This window comes from Salmo salar, chromosome ssa13, assembly GCF_905237065.1.
Source record: "Salmo salar chromosome ssa13, Ssal_v3.1, whole genome shotgun sequence".
In the NCBI taxonomy this organism is placed as follows: Eukaryota; Metazoa; Chordata; class Actinopteri; order Salmoniformes; family Salmonidae; genus Salmo; species Salmo salar.
The window spans coordinates 111,694,989-111,716,932 of record NC_059454.1 but is presented as its reverse complement, the minus strand read 5'-3'; the positions used below and the strand labels follow the sequence as shown (position 1 = coordinate 111,716,932).

The following is a 21,944-nucleotide window of genomic DNA, read 5'->3' as shown; positions in this document are numbered from 1 at the left end:
CCCTAACCTGAATAATCTGAGTGGTTTTATGTGCTGGACTAACCCTAAACCCCCCCCCCTTGCAGGTTTCTGTCCAACACGTCGTTTGATGGTCTGAGCGGTTTCATCTCGTCCCAGGAGGAGACAGTGATCTCCTCAGAAAGCCATCACTTCATCTGGTCCCTGCAACACGACCCCATAGGAACCCCATGTGGACCAGGCTGGGCCGATGGAAGCATGACAGGGTGCTCATGGACTACACTGCCTGGACCAACAAACAGGTGACCAACATGTCTATGATATCAAAACGTCGTTGTAGCCTTGGGTACCAGTGTTTGTGCTATCATTCCACTTCTTGCCACCTCTTTACTTATGCCAAACATGTTAATACTGCTGTTGCTACTACTATTATATCGTCTTCCTCCTTCCTTCCTTTTCCCTCTCTCTCTCTCTCCCTCCCTCTCTCTCTCTCTCCCTCCCTCTCTCCCTCCCTCCCTCCCTCTCTCCCTTATGGACTGTGCTGCCTGGTCTAACGATTAGACGTCCCACCAGAGAGGGGACTGGCGTCACCCGTCGAGGCTCCACCTCCGGGTGGTGACGTTAGTGGAACACCCGTTCGTCTTCACCCGGGAGGTGGATGAGGACGGTCTCTGTCCCGCTGGTCAGCTCTGCCTGAACCCCCCTCACTAACAACACAGCCCTGCTCCAGTCTCTCTTCCTCCAGATGCGGGGGCCTAACGATAGCATCCCCGTGGAGTATAAGAAGTGTTGCTACGGCTACTGCATCGATCTACTGGAGAAACTAGCGGAGGACATGGGATTTGACTTCGACCTGTATATTGTAGGCGACGGCAAGTACGGTGGGTTTAAGAACGGACGTTGGACAGGGCTGGTGGGAGATCTTCTCAGCGGAGCGGCCCACCTGGCGGTCACATCCTTCAGTATAAACTCGGCCCGGAGCAGGGTTATAGACTTCACCTCCCCGTTCTTCTCCACCTCTCTGGGCATCCTCGTACGGACCCGGGACACGGCCGCGCCCATCGGGGCCTTCATGTGGCCCCTGCACTGGTCTATGTGGCTGGGTATATTCGTCTCTCTACATGTTACTGCCGTATTCCTGACCATCTACGAGTGGAACAGTCCGTTTGGGATGACGCCGCGAGGCAGGAACAGAGATAAGGTGTTCTCCTTCTCCTCGGCTCTGAACGTCTGCTATGCCATCCTGTTTGGCCGTACAGCTGCCATTAAACCTCCTAAGTGCTGGACGGGGCGGTTCCTCATGAATCTCTGGGCTATCTTCTGCCTGTTCTGTCTGTCCACCTACACAGCCAATCTGGCCGCTGTTATGGTGGGGGAGAAGACCTTCGAGCAACTCTCAGGAATACACGATCCAAAGGTAAGGACATCTCAGCTGTATTTAACACCTATCAAATACGGGATAAAAAAATGAATGGTATATTAGATGAGTACTACTTGTAATACATACATAAATAGTTCCTCATTTGTGATTGGTGACTTATTGGTGAGTATGGAAAGATGGGTTCATAAGGTGTTGTGAGGCCGAGGGTTAGGGTTAGTACAGCTAATACAGGGCTGAGGGGAGACTAGTACAGGACTGAGGGGAGACTAGTACAGGGCTGAGGGGAGACTAGTACAGGGCTGAGGGGAGACTAGTACAGGGCTGAGGGGAGACTAGTACAGGGCTTAGGGGAGACTAGTACAGGACTGAGGGGAGACTAGTACAGGACTGAGGGGAGACTAGTACAGGACTGAGGGGAGACTAGTACAGGACTGAGGGGAGACTAGTACAGCTAATACAGGACTGAGGGGAGACTAGTACAGGACTGAGGGGAGACTAGTACAGGACTGAGGGGAGACTAGTACAGGACTGAGGGGAGACTAGTACAGGACTGAGGGGAGACTAGTACAGGACTGAGGGGAGACTAGTACAGGACTGAGGGGAGACTAGTACAGGGCTGAGGGGAGACTAGTACAGGACTGAGGGGAGACTAGTACAGGACTGAGGGGAGACTAGTACAGCTAATACAGGGCTGAGGGGAGACTAGTACAGGGCTGAGGGGAGACTAGTACAGGACTGAGGGGAGACTAGTACAGGACTGAGGGGAGACTAGTACAGGACTGAGGGGAGACTAGTACAGGACTGAGGGGAGACTAGTACAGGACTGAGGGGAGACTAGTACAGGACTGAGGGGAGACTAGTACAGCTAATACAGGGCTGAGGGGAGACTAGTACAGGGCTGAGGGGAGACTAGTACAGGACTGAGGGGAGACTAGTACAGGACTGAGGGGAGACTAGTACAGGACTGAGGGGAGACTAGTACAGCTAATACAGGGCTGAGGGGAGACTAGTACAGGGCTGAGGGGAGACTAGTACAGGACTGAGGGGAGACTAGTACAGGACTGAGGGGAGACTAGTACAGGACTGAGGAGAGACTAGTACAGGACTGAGGGGAGACTAGTACAGCTAATACAGGACTGAGGGGAGACTAGTACAGGACTGAGGGGAGACTAGTACAGCTAATACAGGACTGAGGGGAGACTAGTACAGGACTGAGGGGACACTAGTACAGGACTGAGGGGAGACTAGTACAGGACTGAGGGGAGACTAGTACAGGACTGAGGGGAGACTAGTACAGGACTGAGGGGAGACTAGTACAGCTAATACAGGGCTGAGGGGAGACTAGTACAGGGCTGAGGGGAGACTAGTACAGGACTGAGGGGAGACTAGTACAGGACTGAGGGGAGACTAGTACAGCTAATACAGGACTGAGGGGAGACTAGTACAGGGCTGAGGGGAGACTAGTACAGGACTGAGGGAGACTAGTACATGACTGAGGGGAGACTAGTACAGTTAATACAGGGCTGAGGGGAGACTAGTACTAGTACAGGACTGAGGGGAGACTAGTACAGCTAATACAGGGCTGAGGGGAGACTAGTACAGGGCTGAGGGGAGACTAGTACAGGACTGAGGGGAGACTAGTACAGGACTGAGGGGAGACTAGTACAGGACTGAGGGGAGACTAGTACAGGACTGAGGGGAGACTAGTACAGGACTGAGGGGAGACTAGTACAGGACTGAGGGGAGACTAGTACAGCTAATACAGGGCTGAAGGGAGACTAGTACAGGGCTGAGGGGAGACTAGTACAGGACTGAGGGGAGACTAGTACAGGACTGAGGGGAGACTAGTACAGGACTGAGGGGAGACTAGTACAGGACTGAGGGGAGACTAGTACAGCTAATACAGGGCTGAGGGGAGACTAGTACAGGACTGAGGGGAGACTAGTACAGGACTGAGGAGAGACTAGTACAGGACTGAGGGGAGACTAGTACAGCTAATACAGGACTGAGGGGAGACTAGTACAGGACTGAGGGGAGACTAGTACAGGACTGAGGGGAGACTAGTACAGCTAATACAGGGCTGAGGGGAGACTAGTACAGGGCTGAGGGGAGACTAGTACAGGACTGAGGGGAGACTAGTACAGGACTGAGGGGAGACTAGTACAGCTAATACAGGGCTGAGGGGAGACTAGTACAGGGCTGAGGGGAGACTAGTACAGGACTGAGGGAGACTAGTACATGACTGAGGGGAGACTAGTACAGTTAATACAGGGCTGAGGGGAGACTAGTACTAGTACAGGACTGAGGGGAGACTAGTACAGCTAATACAGGGCTGAGGGGAGACTAGTACAGGGCTGAGGGGAGACTAGTACAGGACTGAGGGGAGACTAGTACAGGACTGAGGGGAGACTAGTACAGGACTGAGGGGAGACTAGTACAGCTAATACAGGACTGAGGGGAGACTAGTACAGGACTGAGGGGAGACTAGTACAGGACTGAGGGGAGACTAGTACAGGACTGAGGGGAGACTAGTACAGGACTGAGGGGAGACTAGTACAGGACTGAGGGGAGACTAGTACAGCTAATACAGGGCTGAAGGGAGACTAGTACAGGGCTGAGGGGAGACTAGTACAGGACTGAGGGGAGACTAGTACAGGACTGAGGGGAGACTAGTACAGGACTGAGGGGAGACTAGTACAGGACTGAGGGGAGACTAGTACAGCTAATACAGGACTGAGGGGAGACTAGTACAGGACTGAGGGGAGACTAGTACAGGACTGAGGGGTGACTAGTACAGGACTGAGGGGAGACTAGTACAGGACTGAGGGGAGACTAGTACAGGACTGAGGGGAGACTAGTACAGCTAATACAGGGCTGAGGGGAGACTAGTACAGGGCTGAGGGGAGACTAGTACAGGACTGAGGGGAGACTAGTACAGGACTGAGGGGAGACTAATACAGCTAATACAGGGCTGAGGGGAGACTAGTACAGGGCTGAGGGGAGACTAGTACAGGACTGAGGGGAGACTAGTACAGGACTGAGGGGAGACTAGTACAGGACTGAGGGGAGACTAGTACAGGACTGAGGGGAGACTAGTACAGGACTGAGGGGAGACTAGTACAGCTAATACAGGGCTGAGGGGAGACTAGTACAGGGCTGAGGGGAGACTAGTACAGGACTGAGGGGAGACTAGTACAGGACTGAGGGGAGACTAATACAGCTAATACAGGGCTGAGGGGAGACTAGTACAGGGCTGAGGGGAGACTAGTACAGGACTGAGGGGAGACTAGTACAGGACTGAGGGGAGACTAGTACAGGACTGAGGGGAGACTAGTACAGGACTGAGGGGAGACTAATACAGCTAATACAGGGCTGAGGGGAGACTAGTACAGGGCTGAGGGGAGACTAGTACAGGACTGAGGGGAGACTAGTACAGCTAATACAGGACTGAGGGGAGACTAGTACAGGACTGAGGGGAGACTAGTACAGGACTGAGGGGAGACTAGTACAGGACTGAGGGGAGACTAGTACAGCTAATACAGGACTGAGGGGAGACTAGTACAGGACTGAGGGGAGACTAGTACAGGACTGAGGGGAGACTAGTACAGCTAATACAGGACTGAGGGGAGACTAGTACAGCTAATACAGGACTGAGGGGAGACTAGTACAGGACTGAGGAGAGACCAGTACAGCTAATACAGGACTGAGGGGAGACTAGTACAGCTAATACAGGACTGAGGGGAGACTAGTACAGGACTGAGGGGAGACTAGTACAGGACTGAGGGGAGACTAGTACAGCTAATACAGGACTGAGGGGAGACTAGTACAGCTAATACAGGACTGAGGGGAGACTAGTACAGGACTGAGGAGAGACTAGTACAGCTAATACAGGGCTGAGGGGAGACTAGTACAGCTAATACATTACTGAGGGGAGACTAGTACAGGACTGAGGGGAGACTAATACAGGACTGAGGGGAGACTAGTACAGGACTGAGGGGAGACTAATACAGGACTGAGGGGAGACTAGTACAGGGCTGAGGGGAGACTAGTACAGCTAATACAGGACTGAGGGGAGACTAGTACAGGGCTGAGGGGAGACTAGTACAGGGCTGAGGGGAGACTAGTACAGGACTGAGGGGAGACTAGTACAGGACTGAGGGGAGACTAGTACAGGGCTTAGGGGAGACTAGTACAGGACTGAGTGGAGACTAGTACAGCTAATACAGGGCTGAGGGGAGACTAGTACAGCTAATACAGGACTGAGGGGAGACTAGTACAGGACTGAGGGGAGACTAGTACAGCTAATACAGGACTGAGGGGAGACTAGTACAGCTAATACAGGACTGAGGGGAGACTAGTACAGGACTGAGGGGAGACTAGTACAGGACTGAGGGGAGACTAGTACAGGACTGAGGAGAGACTAGTACAGGACTGAGGGGAGACTAGTACAGCTAATACAGGACTAGTAAAGGCTCAGTGCGCTACTTTAGTGAAAAAATACATTTTTCAACAACAAAGAATAATTGTATTAATATTTTTGAGGGGTGCTGCTGCTCTCTCAGCACCCTTACTTCCCACGGCTGTGGTACCATGTAACAGTGTGAAAGTGGGTTTGAGTCCGACCTCATGCTTTTCTAGCACACCCCCTCCTCTTATATTTCCCGTCTGTCTTTCACCGTCCTTGTCTAAACAATATGAAAGCAGTGGGACAACCCAACTCCTCTAAAAAATAAAACAATTATAATCACAGTTTAGTTCAAAGTTGCTATTGTCACGTGCACTAGTACAGTGAAGCCTTTCTTGCTCTTTCCCAACAATACAGTAATCAATATCAGTAGTACTATAAAACAAAAGGTCAGATATAAAAGCACCACTAATAAGAAATTAAAAGAACACCAGACAGTAAGTTTAGATGTAGGTATGGGAAAGCTCTCTAACAGTTCCAGGAGGTGGGAAAGCTCTCTAACAGTTCCAGGAGGTGGGAAAGCTCTCTAACAGTTCCAGGAGGTGGGAAAGCTCTCTAACAGTTCCAGGAGGTGGGAAAGCTCTCTAACAGTTCCAGGAGGTGGGAAAGCTCTCTAACAGTTCCAGGAGGTGGGAGAGCTCTCTAACAGTTCCAGGAGGTGGGAAAGCTCTCTAACAGTTCCAGGAGGTGGGAAAGCTCTCTAACAGTTCCAGGAGGTGAGAGAGCTCTGTAACAGTTCCAGGAGGTTAGAGATCACAGTAACAGTTCCAGGAGGTTAGAGTCCACAGTAACAGTTCCAGGAGGTTAGAGACCACAGTAACAGTTCCAGGAGGTTAGAGACCACAGTAACAGTTCCAGGAGGTTAGAGACCACAGTAACAGTTCCAGGAGGTTAGAGACCACAGTAACAGTTCCAGGAGGTTAGAGACCACAGTAACAGTTCCAGGAGGTTAGAGGCCACAGTAACAGTTCCAGGAGGTTAGAGACCACAGTAACAGTTCCAGGAGGTTAGAGACCACAGTAACAGTTCCAGGAGGTTAGAGACCACAGTAACAGTTCCAGGAGGTTAGAGACCACAGTAACAGTTCCAGGAGGTTAGAGACCACAGTAACAGTTCCAGGAGGTTAGAGAGACCCCAGTAACAGTTCCAGGAGGTTAGAGACCACAGTAACAGTTCCAGGAGGTTAGAGACCACAGTAACAGTTCCAGGAGGTTAGAGACCACAGTAACAGTTCCAGGAGGTTAGAGACCACAGTAACAGTTCCATATTTTCTGTTCTTCCAGCTCCATCACCCGTCACAGGGGTTCCGCTTCGCCACGGTCCGGGAGAGCAGTGCCGAGGATTACCTGAAGAAAAGCTTTCCAGAGATGCACGACTACATGAGACGGTACAACGTTCCAGCAACCCCAGGTGGAATAGAACATCTGAAGTGAGTCATGACTATACAATACTGACTCATTACAGCTTTAACACGGGTACCAAGATTATACAATACTGACTCATCACAGCTTTAACATTAAACAATACTGACTCATCACAGCTTTAACACGGGTACCAAGATTAAACAATACTGACTCATCACAGCTTTAACACGGGTACCAAGATTAAACAATACTGACTCATCACAGCTTTAACACGGGTACCAAGATTAAACAATACTGACTCATCACAGCTTTAACACGGGTACCAAGATTAAACAATACTGACTCATCACAGCTTTAACATTAAACAATACTGACTCATCACAGCTTTAACACGGGTACCAAGATTAAACAATACTGACTCATCACAGCTTTAACCGACCAATTAAACAATACTGACTCATCACAGCTTTAACACGGGTACCAAGATTAAACAATACTGACTCATTACAGCTTTAACACGGGTACCAAGATTAAACAATACTGACTCATCACAGCTTTAACATTAAACAATACTGACTCATCACAGCTTTAACACGGGTACCAAGATTAAACAATACTGACTCATCACAGCTTTAACACGGGTACCAAGATTAAACAATACTGACTCATCACAGCTTTAACACGGGTACCAAGATTAAACAATACTGACTCATCACAGCTTTAACACAGGTACCAATATTATACAGTATTTTATTTAACTCGGAAAGTCAGTTAAGAACAAATTCTTATTTACAAGGAATAGTGGATTCACTGCCTTGTTCAGGGGCACAATGACAGATTTTTACCTTGTCAGTCCAGGGATTCGATCAAGTAACCTTTCGGTTACTGGCACAACGCTCTAACCACTAGGCTACCTGCCGCCCCAGTACAGACATAATACCGGCAATGGGAGACTTCATAACTGTTTTGAATATGTCAGAAAGTCCCACATAAAATACTCTGACAAAGAGAGACAGATTTACAAAGTCTGTGGCCAGCGCTCTAGTTAAACAACCTACACCATGTTAATGTTACCTCAGACTGCAGATCCGTAGGTAATCGCCCACAAAGCTACAACTGAGACTGCAGATCCGTAGGTAACCGCCCACAAAGCTACACCTCAGACTGCAGATCCGTAGGTAACCGCCCACAAAGCTACACCTCAGACTGCAGATCCGTAGGTAACCGCCCACAAAGCTACACCATGTTAATGTTATCTGAGATTTGCACTTGCTAGCTAATTTGTCCTATTTAGCTAGCTTGCTGTTGCTACCTAATTTGTCTTGGGATATAAACATTGAGTTGTTATTTTACCTGAAAAGCACAAGGTCCTCTACTCTGACAATTAATCCACACAAAAAACGGTCAACTGAATCGTTTCTAGTCATCTCTCCTCCTTCTAGGCTTTTTCTTCTCTTGACTTTATATTGCGATTGGCAACTTTCATAAATTAGGTGCATTACCACCACTGACCTTGTTCGTCATTCAGTCACCCACGTGGGTATAACCAATGAGGAGATTGGGTACTTGTTTCTATAAACCAATGAGGAGATGGGAGAGGCAGGACTTGCAGCGCGGTCTGCGTCAGAAATAGAACTGACTTCTATTTTAGTCCTTGGCAACGCAGACACTCATTGGCGCGTGCGAGCATTGTGGGTGCAATATTTGAATAACAGATTTCTAAATTTATTTTGCAACGCTCGCGCACACGAAGTGAGCGGTGTAGTCAGCCTGTAACACAGGCTACAACTGTATCTCACTTCTCAATGATCATGCATTTACCACAGCAGATGCTCTTGGATCTTTAGCTGTCAGGAATAAAGGTCTATGAAATAACACATATGGAATCATGTAGTAAATAAATAAGTGATAAACAAATTACAATATATTTTATATTTTATATTCTTCAAAGTAGCCACCCTTTTCCTTGATGACATATTTGCACATTCTTGGCATTCTCTCTACCTGCTTGGGCCATGAAACACGAGCAATGGACATTAGAGTGGTGGAAATCTGTCCTTGGTCTGATATGTCCAAATTTGAGATTGTTGGTTCCAACCGCCGTGTCTTTGTGAGACTCAAAGTAGGTGAACGGATGATCTTCGCATGTTTGGTTCCCACGGTGAAGCATGGAGGAGGAGGTGTGATGGTTTGGGGTTGCTTTCCTGCAAAAACATTCTGCAGCGATACCCCATCCCATCTCATTTGCGCTTAGTGGGACTGTCATTTGTTTTTCAGCAGGACAATTACACAACACACCTCCAGGCTGTGTAAGGGCTATTTGACCAAGAAGGAGAGTGATGGAGTGCTGCATCAGATGACCTGGCCTCCACAGTCACCCGCCCACCTCAACCCAATTGAGATGGTTTGGGATGAGTCGGACCGCAGAGTGAATGAAAAGCAGCCAACAACTGCTCAGCATATGTGGGAACTCCTTCAAGACTGTTTGAAAAGAATTCCAGGTGAAGCTGGTTGAGAGAATGCCAAGAGTGTGCAAAGCTGTTATCAAGACAAAGGGTAGCTACTTTGAAGAATATAAAATATATTTTGATTTGTTTAACACTTTGTTGGTTACTACATGACACCATATGTGTTATTTCTTAGTTTTGATGTCTTCACTATTATTCTACAATGTAGAAAATAGTAAACATTTAGAAAACCCTTTAATGAGTAATATTAAATATTTGGACAAGCAATGTCAGAGCGGCATATACTAAGATACAGTAGAATAGAATACAGTATATACATGTAAGATTAGTAATGTAAATACTCAAGCCAAATGCTCAATGTTACTCCAGAAACATAACATTTACTCAAATACTTTGAGTGTTGGCTTGACTCTGCTGTTGAGCATTGGCTTGAGTCTGCCTTTTGTGACTTTGAGCGTTGGCTTGAGTCTGCCTGGAGTTTGCTTGAGTCTGCCTTTGAGCGTTGGCTTTGAGTACCAGGCTGGAGAGACGCACTGGAGACCGGGTGCGTGGAGGCGCACTGGAGGTCTGGAGCATAGGGCTAGCACAACCCGTCCTGGCTGGATGCTCACTTTAGCCTGGCAAGTGCGGGGTGCTGGCACAGGACACACTGGGCTGTGTAGGCGCACTGGCGACACAGTGCGTAGAGCTGGCGCAGGATATCCTGGACCGAGGAGGCGTACTGGAGCCCAGGAGCGCTGAGCCAGCACAACCCGTCCTGGCTGAATGCTCATTTTAGCCCGGCAAATGTGGGGAGCCGGCAACGAGCACACCGGGCTGTGAATGCGCACCGTACGCATCACCGCATAACACGGTGCCTGACTGGTGCCAGTTAAAACCCCCTAAGGCCGATGTCAGCACTCCCACGTAGATCAAATTAGCATAATACAAAAGTCCCCATAAAAATCTGTCAGTTTATGCTTGAGAGATATATTTTTTGCATTGGATAAGTTTCAATCCACCGCATCTGCTTATGTCATACTTCCGCATCTGCGGTGAAAGGTGACAGAGTTAGACCGGTGTTTGTCAGACCATGAGACATCCTGAAAATCGGTCTTCTCACAAAATTATCTGTAGTGTCCGAATGGTTTGGCCTACATATTACGACCCCTCCATGAAAAGATGAGACTCTCACGAACACAACAGTATTGTCACGACTGTGTGTAGGAACGGACCAAGGCGCAGCGTTCCACATCTTTATTACATTGGGAAACCTAGCCAAACAAACTATAAACAAACAACAAACCGTGACGACAGAGGTGCAACATGCACTAACTCAAAATAATCTCCCACAAACACTGGTGGGAAAAACAACTACTTAAATATGATCCCCAATTAGAGACAACGATGACCAGCTGCCTCTAATTGTGAATCATACAAAAACCCCAACATAGAAAAAAGAAACTAGAACACAACTTAGAAAAAAGAAACTAGATAAACCCCCCAGTCACGCCCTGACCTACTCAACCATAAAAAATAAGAGCACTCAATGGTCAGGATGTGACAAGTATTCTCCATTTTGCTCTATGACCCCCTCACAAGCGTCTTGGGACTCATCTGTAGTTGGTACAGCCGATCTGCCAACTTCTGTGTACAGTGTATGAACATTTTGGACTACACACTAATATGATCACTCTGTGGAAAGGTGAGAATCTCACAAGCACGTACATGTCAGTCATTTTGCTCTTCCCACAGGCCTCACAAGACTTGTCTGTAGGTATATATGGAGACTGTTTAGTGCCAAAAATAAAGGGTGCGTTTTTCATCAAATACTTGTTTAATATATATTTTTTTATACTTCAAGGGGTCTTCAAATATTGCAAAAAAGGGGTCTTCAAATTTTAAATCATATATTGCAAAAAAAAACTATCTGTTATTCAATGCATTTTTCATCAAATACTTGTTTAATATATATTTTTCATACTTCAAGGGGTCTTCAAACTCTAAATCAAATAGCTAAATTATCCTTTGTATGACCTTCTTAAAACAATTCCATTTAGCTTAGTAGAACCGCCCCCCCCCCTTCCCCCCCACAATTTAGACAGAGTTAGACGCTTCTGGGTTAATCCTTTTAGAATTAGCTTGAATCTGCCTGGAGTTGGCTTGAGTCGGCATGGAGTTGGCTTGAGTCGGCATGGAGTTGTCTTGAGTCCGTCTGGAGAGCTTGAATCTGTCTAGAATGGTATTTTGCAGGTTTTTTTTTTAACTTTTCTATTGGTATATTTAGTTCAAACAGATAAAGTTGAAACCCAGGTCGACTGGGGTGGTAATCTATCCACCCCGTCCTTTTGATCCTGTCCAACCAATCTGAAACTGTCTTCAACTCTGCTACCCAATCTGAAACTGTCTCCAACTCTGCTACCCAATCTGAAACTGTCTCCAACTCTGCTACCCAATCTGAAACTGTCTCCAACTCTGCTACCCAATCTGAAACTGTCTCCAACTCTGCTACCCAATCTGAAACTGTCTCCAACTCTGCTACCCAATCTGAAACTGTCTCCAACTCTGCTACCCAATCTGAAACTGTCTCCAACTCTGCTACCCAATCTGAAACTGTCTCCAACTCTGCTACCCAATCTGAAACTGTCTCCAACTCTGCTACCCAATCTGAAACTGTCCATTTTTCAACTCTGCTACCCAATCTGAAACTGTCTCCAACTCTGCTACCCAATCTGAAACTGTCTCCAACTCTGCTACCCAATCTGAAACTGTCTCCAACTCTGCTACCCAATCTGAAACTGTCTCCAGGCATCATCAATATCAAACTATACTTCCGGAAGTGAGTAACAGCATTAGTGGCCCTGTGCTTTGTTCACTTTTTTCTTTTTGAAATCTGAAACTGTTTCTCAAGTCATCTCACATCTTCTGTGGAGCAGAGCAGAGCCGAGGTAATGGAGCTGGGCGCTGAGATCGGGTTGACGGAATATACAATATCTTTCTCTCATTGTGCGAGAGGAGAGGACTATTCTATGGAAAGACTGGCACTTGCTTTGCAGTGTTAAGATCCATTCATTTTGATAAGGAATTGCAGACTGCGTCTGCTTGTCTGGGTTTCATTCAAAAACAGCACTAATATATTTAGTGTTAATAGCTTGTATTTGTATTTATTATGGATCCCCATTTGTTCCTGCAAAGGCAGCAGCTAGTCTTCCTGGGGTTTATTATGTATCCCCATTAGTTCCTGCCAAGGCAGCAGCAACTCTTCCTGGGGTTTATTATGGATCCCCATTAGTTCCTGCCAAGGCAGCAGCTACTCTTCCTGGTTTCCAAACACATTAAGACACTTACATCACACATAAAACAAAAGATAAAACAGTACATCATATAACATCAATAGACCACTGCACATCTATAATACAAAATGTTTTATATCACCATACAAAATTATTACAATGTACATGTGTGTATGCCTGTGTTTCTACCTGTGTGTGTCTCTTCACATCCCGACTGTTCCATAAGGTGAATTTTTATCTGTTTTTTAAATCTGATTCTACTGCTGCATCAGTTACCTGATGTGGAATAGAGTTCCATGTAGTCATGGCTCTATGTAGTACTGTGCGCCTCCCATAGTCTGTTCTGGACTTGGGGACTGTGAAGAGACTTTTGGTGGCATGTCTTGTGGGGTATGCATGGGTGTGCCAGTAGTTTAAACAGACAGCTCATGACATTCAGCTTGTCAACACTTCTTACTAAAACAAGTAGTGATGAAGTCAATCTCTCCTCCACTTTGACCCATGAGAGATTGACATGCATATTATTAATGTTAGCTCTCAGTGTACATTTAAGGGCCAGCCGTGCTGCCCTGTTCTGAGCCAATTGTAATTTTCCTAAATCCCTCTATGTGGCACCTGACCACATGACTGAACAGTAGTCCAGGTGTGACAAAACTAGGGCCTGTAGGACCAGCCTTGTTGTTAGTGTTGTTAAGAAGGCAGAGCAGTTCTTTATTATGGACAGACTTCTCCCCCATCTTAGCTACTATCAACATGTTTTGACGATGACAGTTTCTAACCTATGGTTACTCCAAACAGTTTAGTCACCTCAACTTGCTCAATTTACACATTATTCATTACAAAACTTGTTTGAGATAAAGGGATAAGTGAATGACTTGTCCCAAATACCATGCTTTTTTAGAGTAATTTATTCATTTCTACCCATTATGAAGCTAATTGCAGCTCTTTGTTAAGTGTTGCAGTTATTTCAGTCACTGTAGTAGCTGATGTGAATAGTGTTGAGTCACCCGCATACATCATAGACACACTGGCTTTACTTAAAGCCAGTGGCATGTCACTAGTAAAGATTGTAAAAAGTAAGGGGCCTAGACAGCTGCCCTGGGGAATTCCTGATTCTACCTGGATTATGTTGGAGAGGCTTCCATTAAAGAACCCCCTCTGTGTTCTGTTAGACAGGTAACTCTTTATCCACATTATAGCAGGGGGTGTAAAGCCATAACACATACGTTTTTCCAGGAGCAAACTGTGATCGATAATGTCAAAAGTCACACTGAAGTCACCAAAGTCACACAAACTTTTTATAATAAATTTCTCTCAGCCAACCATCAGTCATTTGTGTAAGTGCTGTGCTTGTTGAATGTCCTTCCCTATAAGCGTGCTGAAAGACTATTGTCAATTTGTTTACTGTAAAATAGCATTGTACCTGGTCAAACACATTTTTTCCACAAAGTTTGCTAAGGGTTGGTAACAGGCTGATTGGTTATCTATTTGAGCCAGTAAAGGGGGCTTTACTATTCTTGGGTAGCGGAATGACTTTTGCTTTCCTCCGGGCCTGAGGGTACACACTTTCTAGTAGGCTTAGATTGAAGATATGGCAAAATATGAGTGGCAATATCATTCGCAATTATCCTCAGTAACTTTCTATTCAAGTTGTCAAGTTGTCAGGCTTGTTCCACCTCTTCCACACTCACTTTACGGCATTCAAAATTACAATGCTTGTCTTTGGTCAGTTGTACTTGGATGTGTAGTGCTTATTGATAGCATGTCATGCCTAAGTTTGCTAATCTTGCCAAGAAAAAAATCATTAAAGCAGTTGGCAATAAAGTGGGTTTTGTGATGAATGAGCCATCTGATTCAATAAACGATGGAGCTGAGTTTGCCTTTTTTTCCCAGAATTTCATTTAAGGTGCTCCAAAGATTTTTACTATCATTCTTTATATAATTTATCTAATTCTGAATATAGACCGCAACACCTCCTCCGTTGGCATTTCTGTCTTTTCTGTAGATGTTATAACCATGTATTGCTACCACTGTATCATCAAAGGTATTATCTAAGTGAGTTTCAGAGATTGTCATAATATGAATATCATCTGTTACTAGCAAATTATAGATTTCATGAACTTTGTTTCTTAAGCTACATATGTTAATAAGGGCCATTTTAGCACTTTTCTGGGATGCTTGATTGTTTTCATTGCTTTACTTGGAAGCTTAGCAGAGGTAGACATGCTCAGGTTATTTTTATTAGTCCAGGGTGAGCTACACACGGTGGACTTCCTACTAGGGTATACCACCTCAGTGCTAACAGTATACATCTGGTTCATAGGCTCATGATTACTGCATACAATAGCTGTAGGATCAGCAGAGGCATTCAGGACATAAATTAGGTTACTTACATTGTGTTTTCCAACACCCCTGGTATAATGTACATTTGCTGAAGCGTTATGATTACTCAGCAACACAATGGCAGGGATTAACTGAGCTGGGCTTGGGTCATTGATTTCCAACACAATATATTACTAAGCACTTTTTACTGGGTAACCCATTTGGGCGCTAGGAACCTTTTTTCTTGAAAAATATGAACATCAGTATTCTCACACTTGAACTATCAGTCAGGACATGAAACAGCAAATTTGATGTCTTTTGAACATCTAAATTTAAAGGCTGAATTGACTTGAATTGAAAAAAAAAGAATCATCCCTTCATTTTAGTCAATGTTAGACAGAGGTGCAATTCAGTAGTAAATCTTCTTCTGTTGTTTCAGGCATGATCCACAGCAACTTGATGCTTTCATCATGGACAAGGCCTTACTAGACTACGAGGTGTCTATAGATGCAGAATGCAAGACACTCACTGTGGGGAAACCATTTGCGATTGAAGGCAAGTATATTGACATGAAATAACGTGTTAATGTTAATATCCATACTAAAGAGGAACCAGACAGGAACACCCTGTTTCCTCTCCTTTTCACATTAGATATAGAACCACTGGTAGCAAGAATATAGTAAGACATATATAGATATAGTACCCACCAGGGTTGTGCTCAATTCAGATCTGAATGCATCAAATTCCAGTTCAATTCTTGAATTTGAATTGAATTTGAATTTAAGTTTTAAACAAAAATACAGAAATACAATTATAATTTAAATTAAAGGAAATAGAATTGAAATCACAGAAAACATCACAGATATCATTATATACATGCATCTAAAATATTGATGAAGTAATTTATTTTTAGGACAAAGTGTATGATCAAGGAAAGCAATACCTGTATGAGAAAATTCTAATTTTTATTTCATTAATTACTTACATTTTGTTCAATATGTGGAAAATACTACATTTCCCAGAATGCATTCCTACAACCCTGAAGTTGACCCTAAAACCTTAAAAAATAAGCCAAACAAATGAAATGGTTGGTAGAAATATACACTGAGTGTACAAAACATTAAGAACCTGCTTTTTCCAAGACATAGACTGGCTGACCAGGTGAATCGAGGTGAAAGCTATGATCCCTTATTGATGTCACCTGTTCATTCCACTGTAGATGAAGGGGAGGAGACAGGTTTCAGAAGGATTTTTAAGCCTTGAGAAAACTGAGACATGGATGTGTATGTGTGCCATTCAGAGGGTGAATGGGCAAGACAAAATATTTAGGTGCCTTTGAAAGGGGTATGGTAGTAGGTACCAGGCACACTGGATTGAGTCAAGAACTGCAACGCTGCTGGGTTTTTCACGCTCAACTTGACACAACGGTGGGAAGAATTGGAGTCAACATGGGCCAGCATCCCTGTCGAATGCTTTCAACACCTTTCAGTCCACGCACCAACGAATTGAGGCTGTGCTGAGGGCAAAAGGGGGTACGACTCAATAGTAGGAAGGTGTTCCTAATGTTTTGTACACTCAGTGCTTAGAATAGCCATTTACACTAAGGTTAAATGAGGTTATGAACATTGTTTCCAGAGAAAAGTGATATATTCTTTGCTATCTGGAAGTGTGACCTGTCAGATTCAATATAACTCTCATCTTCAATAACGGAGTGGAATTTCTTTGAATTGTACTGAATTAAATTATACTTGCTCTCACTCAAACCAAATTATAATTCTACATCCTGTGGGGTAGTGGCGGATTTAGGCATAGGCGCCCAGGGTGGCATCTTCCCGGGGCGCCCGCACAAAGATAATACAGTTGAAGTCGGAAGTTTACATACACCTTAGCCAAGTAGATTTAAACTCCGTTTTTCACAATTCCTGACATTTCATCCTAGTAAAAATTCCCTGTCTTTGGTCAGTTAGGATCACACCTTTATTTCAAGAATGTGAAATGTCAAAATAATAGTAGAGAGAATTATTTTTTTCAGCTTTTATTTCTTTCATCACATTCCCAGTGCGTCAGAAGTTTACATACACTCAATTAGTATTTGGTAGCATTGCCTTAAAGTGGTTTAACTTTTACGTTTTGGGTAGCCTTCCACAAGCTTCCCACAATAAGTTGGGTGAATTTTGGCCCATTCCTCCTGACAGAGCTCATGTAACCGAGTCAGGTTTGTAGGCCTCCTTGCTCGCACACACTTTTTCAGTTCTGCCTCAAATTTTCTACAGGATTGAGGTCAGGGCTTTGTGATGGCCACTCCAATACCTTGACTTTGTTGTCCTTAAGCCATTTTGCCACAACTTTGGAAGTATCCTTGGGGTCATTGTCCGTTTGGAAGACCAAAACGGACAATGACCCCAATGACCCATTTACAGCCAGCAGCATACCACCCTGAATTCGACTGTTGGCTTGCTTCTGAAGCTAAGCAGGTTTGGTCCTGGTCAGTCCCTGGATGGGAGACCAGATACTGCTGGAAGTGGTGTTGGAGGGCCAGTAGGAGGCATTCTTTCCTCTGGTCTAGAAATGTCCTGCTTCCTTTCAGATGGGATGTTAAACAGGTCTCCTGACTCTCTGAGGTCATTAAAGATCCCATGGCACTTATTGTAAGAGTAGGGGTGTTAACCCTGGTGTCCTGGCTAAATTCTCAATCTTGCCCTCAAACCATCACAGTCACCTAATAAGTTTACAATTGGCTCATTCATCCCTGTAACCGTAGGTTGTTGCTATAAATGAGAATGTGTTCTCAGTCAACTTACCTGGTAAAATAACAGATAAATAAATTTGCGACCAAGCTTTAACTTCCTCACTGATGTCTTGAGATGTTGCTTCAATATATCCACATAATTTTCCATCCTCATGATGCCATCTATTATGTGAAAGTGCACCAGTCCCTCCTGCAGGAAAGCACCCCTACAACATGATGCTGCCACCCCCGTGCTTCACGGTTGGGATGGTGTTCTTCGGCTTGCAAGCTTCCCCATTTTTCCTCCAAACACAATTATGGTCATTATGGCCAAACAGTTCAATTTATGTTTTATCAGACCAGAGGACATTTCTCCAAAAAGTACGATCTTTGTCCCCATGTGCAGTTGCAAACCGTAGTCTGTTTTTTTTTATGCCGGTTTTGGAGCAGTGGCTTCCATGCTGAGTGGCCTTTCAGGTTATGACGATATAGGACTCGTTTTACTGTAGATATAGATACTTTTGTACCTGTTTCCTCCAGCATCTTCACAAGGTCCTTTGCTGTTGTTGTCACAGTTGTTGTTGGTAGAAATGGACCAAAACGCAGCAGGTACGTGAATGCTCATCTTGATTTTTAATTATCTTCAAAAATGAACATACAAAATAACAAAACCGAAAAACGAACAACTAACAAACAGTCTGGCAAAGCAAAGCTCAACACAGAACAATCACCCACAAATCACACACACAAACACACCCTAATATATGGGACTCTCAATCAAAGGCAGATAGACAACACCTGCCTTCAACTGAGAGTCCCAACCCCAATTAACCAAACATAGAAACACACACACTAGACTATCAACCAAAAACCCGGAAATACTAAATCAAACACCCTTTACACAAACACACCACCCCGAACCACATAAAACAAATACCCTCTGCCACGTCCTGACCAAACTACAAAAACAATTAACCTTATACTGGCCAGGACGTGACAGTTGTTCCGGGATTGATTTGCACTTTTCACACCAAAGTACGTTCATCTCTAGGAGACAGAACGTTTCTCCTTCCTGAGCGGTATGACGGCTGCGGGGTCCCATGGTATTTATACTTGTGTACTATTGTTTGTAAAGATAAACGTGGTACCTTCAGGCATTTGGAAATTGCTCCCAAGGATGAATCAGACTTGTGGAGGTCCCCAAAACATTTTTTCTGAGGTCTTGGCTGATTTCTTTAGATTTTCCCATGATGTCAAGCAGAGACACTGAGTTTGAAGGTAGGCCCTGAAATACATCCACAGGTACACATCAAATTGACTCAAATAATGTTATTTGGCCTATCAGAAGCTTCTAAAGCCGATCTGGAATTTTCCAAGCTGTTTAACGGCACGGTCAACTTAGTGTATGTTAACTTCTGATCAACTGGAATTGTGATACAGTGAATTATAAGTGAAATAATCTGTCTGTAAACAATTGTTGGAAAAATTACTTGTGTCATGCACAAAGTAGATGTCCTAACCGACTTGCCAAAACTATAGTTTGTTAACCTCTTGGGAAGTGACACGTTGCAATAATCTGAGCACTGTGCCCAGAAAAATACGCGTTGCGATACAGACTAGACACGCGTCGTGTTGGGAGATCTAAAATCGAAAATACTATGTAAATAATCCATTACCTTTGATTCTCTTCATCAGATGTCACTTCCAGGTATCACAGGTCCATAACGAATGTAGTTTTGTTCAAAAAAGCTCATCATTTATGTCCAAAAATCTCCGTCTCGTTAGCACATGATGTAAGCCAGCCGGACTTCTCGTCATGAACGAGGGGAAAAAATATATTCCCGTTCGTTCAAACATGTCAAACGTTGTATAGCATAAATCATTAGGGCCTTTTTAACCAGAACATGAATAATATTCAAGGTGGACGAATGCATAGCCTTTTATAACGTATTGGAACGAGGGTACCCAACATGAAGTAGCGCGCCAGGTGTCTAATGGGACATCACCGTTCCATGGCTCTTGTTCGGTCAGATCTCCCTCCAGAAGACTCAAAACACTTTGTAAAGGCTGGTGACATCTAGTGGAAGCAATAGGAAGTGCCAAAATATTCCTAAACCCCTGTGTTTTTCAATGGGATAGGTTTAAAATCAATACAACACATCAGGTATCCACTTCCTGTCAGAAAATGTCTCAGGGTTTTGCCTGCCAAATGAGTTCTGTTATACTCACAGACACCATTCAAACAGTTTTGGAAACTTTAGAGTGTTTTCTATCCATATATAATAAGTATATGCATATTCTAGTTACTGGGTAGGATTAGTAACCAGATTAAATCGGGTACATTTTTTTTATCCAGACGTGCAAATGCTGCCCCCTAGACCCAACAGGTTAACAAGAAATTTGTGGAGTGGTTGAAAAACAAGTTTTAATGACTCCAATCTAAGTGTATGTGAACTTCCAACTTCAAATATACATAATTATAATAATAATATTCCGAATGGTGACATTTGCGTGATCGGTTTTCTATCGCTCATTTGCACATCACGTCAATGATATCATGTCACAGTGTGGGACAGTGGGTCAATTAACCTTGTCGGAGTGGGCGCCCTGATTCTAGTTTGTGAGCTAAGGTCTCCCACTCAGAAGTACGAGATGGGGAAAAGGGGCGGGGGTAGGTTGACTTCAGGTCTCCCCACTGGAAGCCTGAGGTAGGGGGAGCGGGGGAATCTATCAAATAGCGCACCTCTAACTTTGTACAGTACTAATGCAATTAGTTGTGCAATTTAGTTTGTGTGTTTCTTGTTTGAAGACCAATAGTGTAATAATCAGGTTCTCTTCTTTATAAGTGTGTATTTGTGTGATATCATATTTGTGCAATTTAGTTTTATTTGTCTGTTTTTTGTTAGCAAAGGGGTAATAGTGTAATTTTTTATATATATATTTTTATATTTATATAGTTTTAAATATTATGATTTATTTGTTTTGTTCAAATGTCTGAGTTAAATTTACAGATAGCGCAGATTGTGTTTCTTTTGTTGGGGGGGGGCTGAAGGTGGGGTTCGCCCAGGAGCCATACACATAGAACTGCGGTAGGATGTGGCCAATTCAATTGAATGGGAGTCAACCTGGAACTGCGGTAGGATGTGGCCAATTCCCATTTCAACTCACGAGTTGAATGGGAGTCAACCTGGAACTGCAGTAGGATGTGGCCAATTCAATTCCCATTTCAACTCACGAGTTGAATGGGAGTCAATTCCAAAAATTCAGAATTGAAACTGAAACAACCCCGACACCCACACATTATAATAATGTAGTAGCAAGATTAATTGACCAAGCTACACACATACATGTACTGCATATTCAACACTACCGGTATGTGTTGTCCAACGTCAACGTGACATCAATTCATTTGATCAATGGGTTTTCTGTGTCAGTCTAGGTGTCTGTATTTATTTACCCATAGTACAGAGGAAGACAGGGAGGTTGATGTCTTCATCACCCGTATCATACCCATAGTACAGAGGAAAAAGACAGGGACGATGATGTTTTCTAAGTCATTCTGTGTGTGTATCTGAACCCAGGTTATGGCATCGGCCTGCTGTGTTTTCTAAGTCATTCTGTGTGTGTATCTGAACCCAGGTTATGGCATCGGCCTGCGCCAGAACTCTCCCCTGTCCTCTAACATCTCAGAGCTGGTGAGCCAGTACAAGTCAGACGGCTTCATGGATATGCTGCATGACAAGTGGTACAAGGTGGTGCCCTGTGGAAAACGGAGCTTCGCCGTCACTGAGGTAATGTACATCATACTACTTTAATATTAATGAAATACAGTAGCTTGCGAAAGTATTCACCCCCCTTGGCATTTTTCCTATTTTGTTGCCTTACAACCTGGAATTAAAATTGATTTTTTGGGGGGGTTTGTATCATTTCATTTACACAACATCCCTACCACTTTGAAGACGCAAAATATTTTTTATTGTGAAAAC

The 21,944-nt window shown here is 44.4% G+C and overlaps 1 protein-coding gene across 1 annotated transcript in view; it reads left to right on the top strand.

Moving 5' to 3' along the window:
* LOC106568587 (glutamate receptor ionotropic, NMDA 3A) overlaps positions 1 to 21,944 on the top strand; it is a 162,199-nt gene that overhangs the window by 51,984 nt on the left and 88,271 nt on the right. The window contains 7 exon segments of the mRNA XM_045692701.1: positions 66 to 181; positions 184 to 260; positions 520 to 657; positions 659 to 1,375; positions 7,088 to 7,233; positions 15,670 to 15,785; positions 21,598 to 21,749. Of these exon segments, the coding sequence (XP_045548657.1) occupies positions 66 to 181; positions 184 to 260; positions 520 to 657; positions 659 to 1,375; positions 7,088 to 7,233; positions 15,670 to 15,785; positions 21,598 to 21,749 (1,462 nt within the window).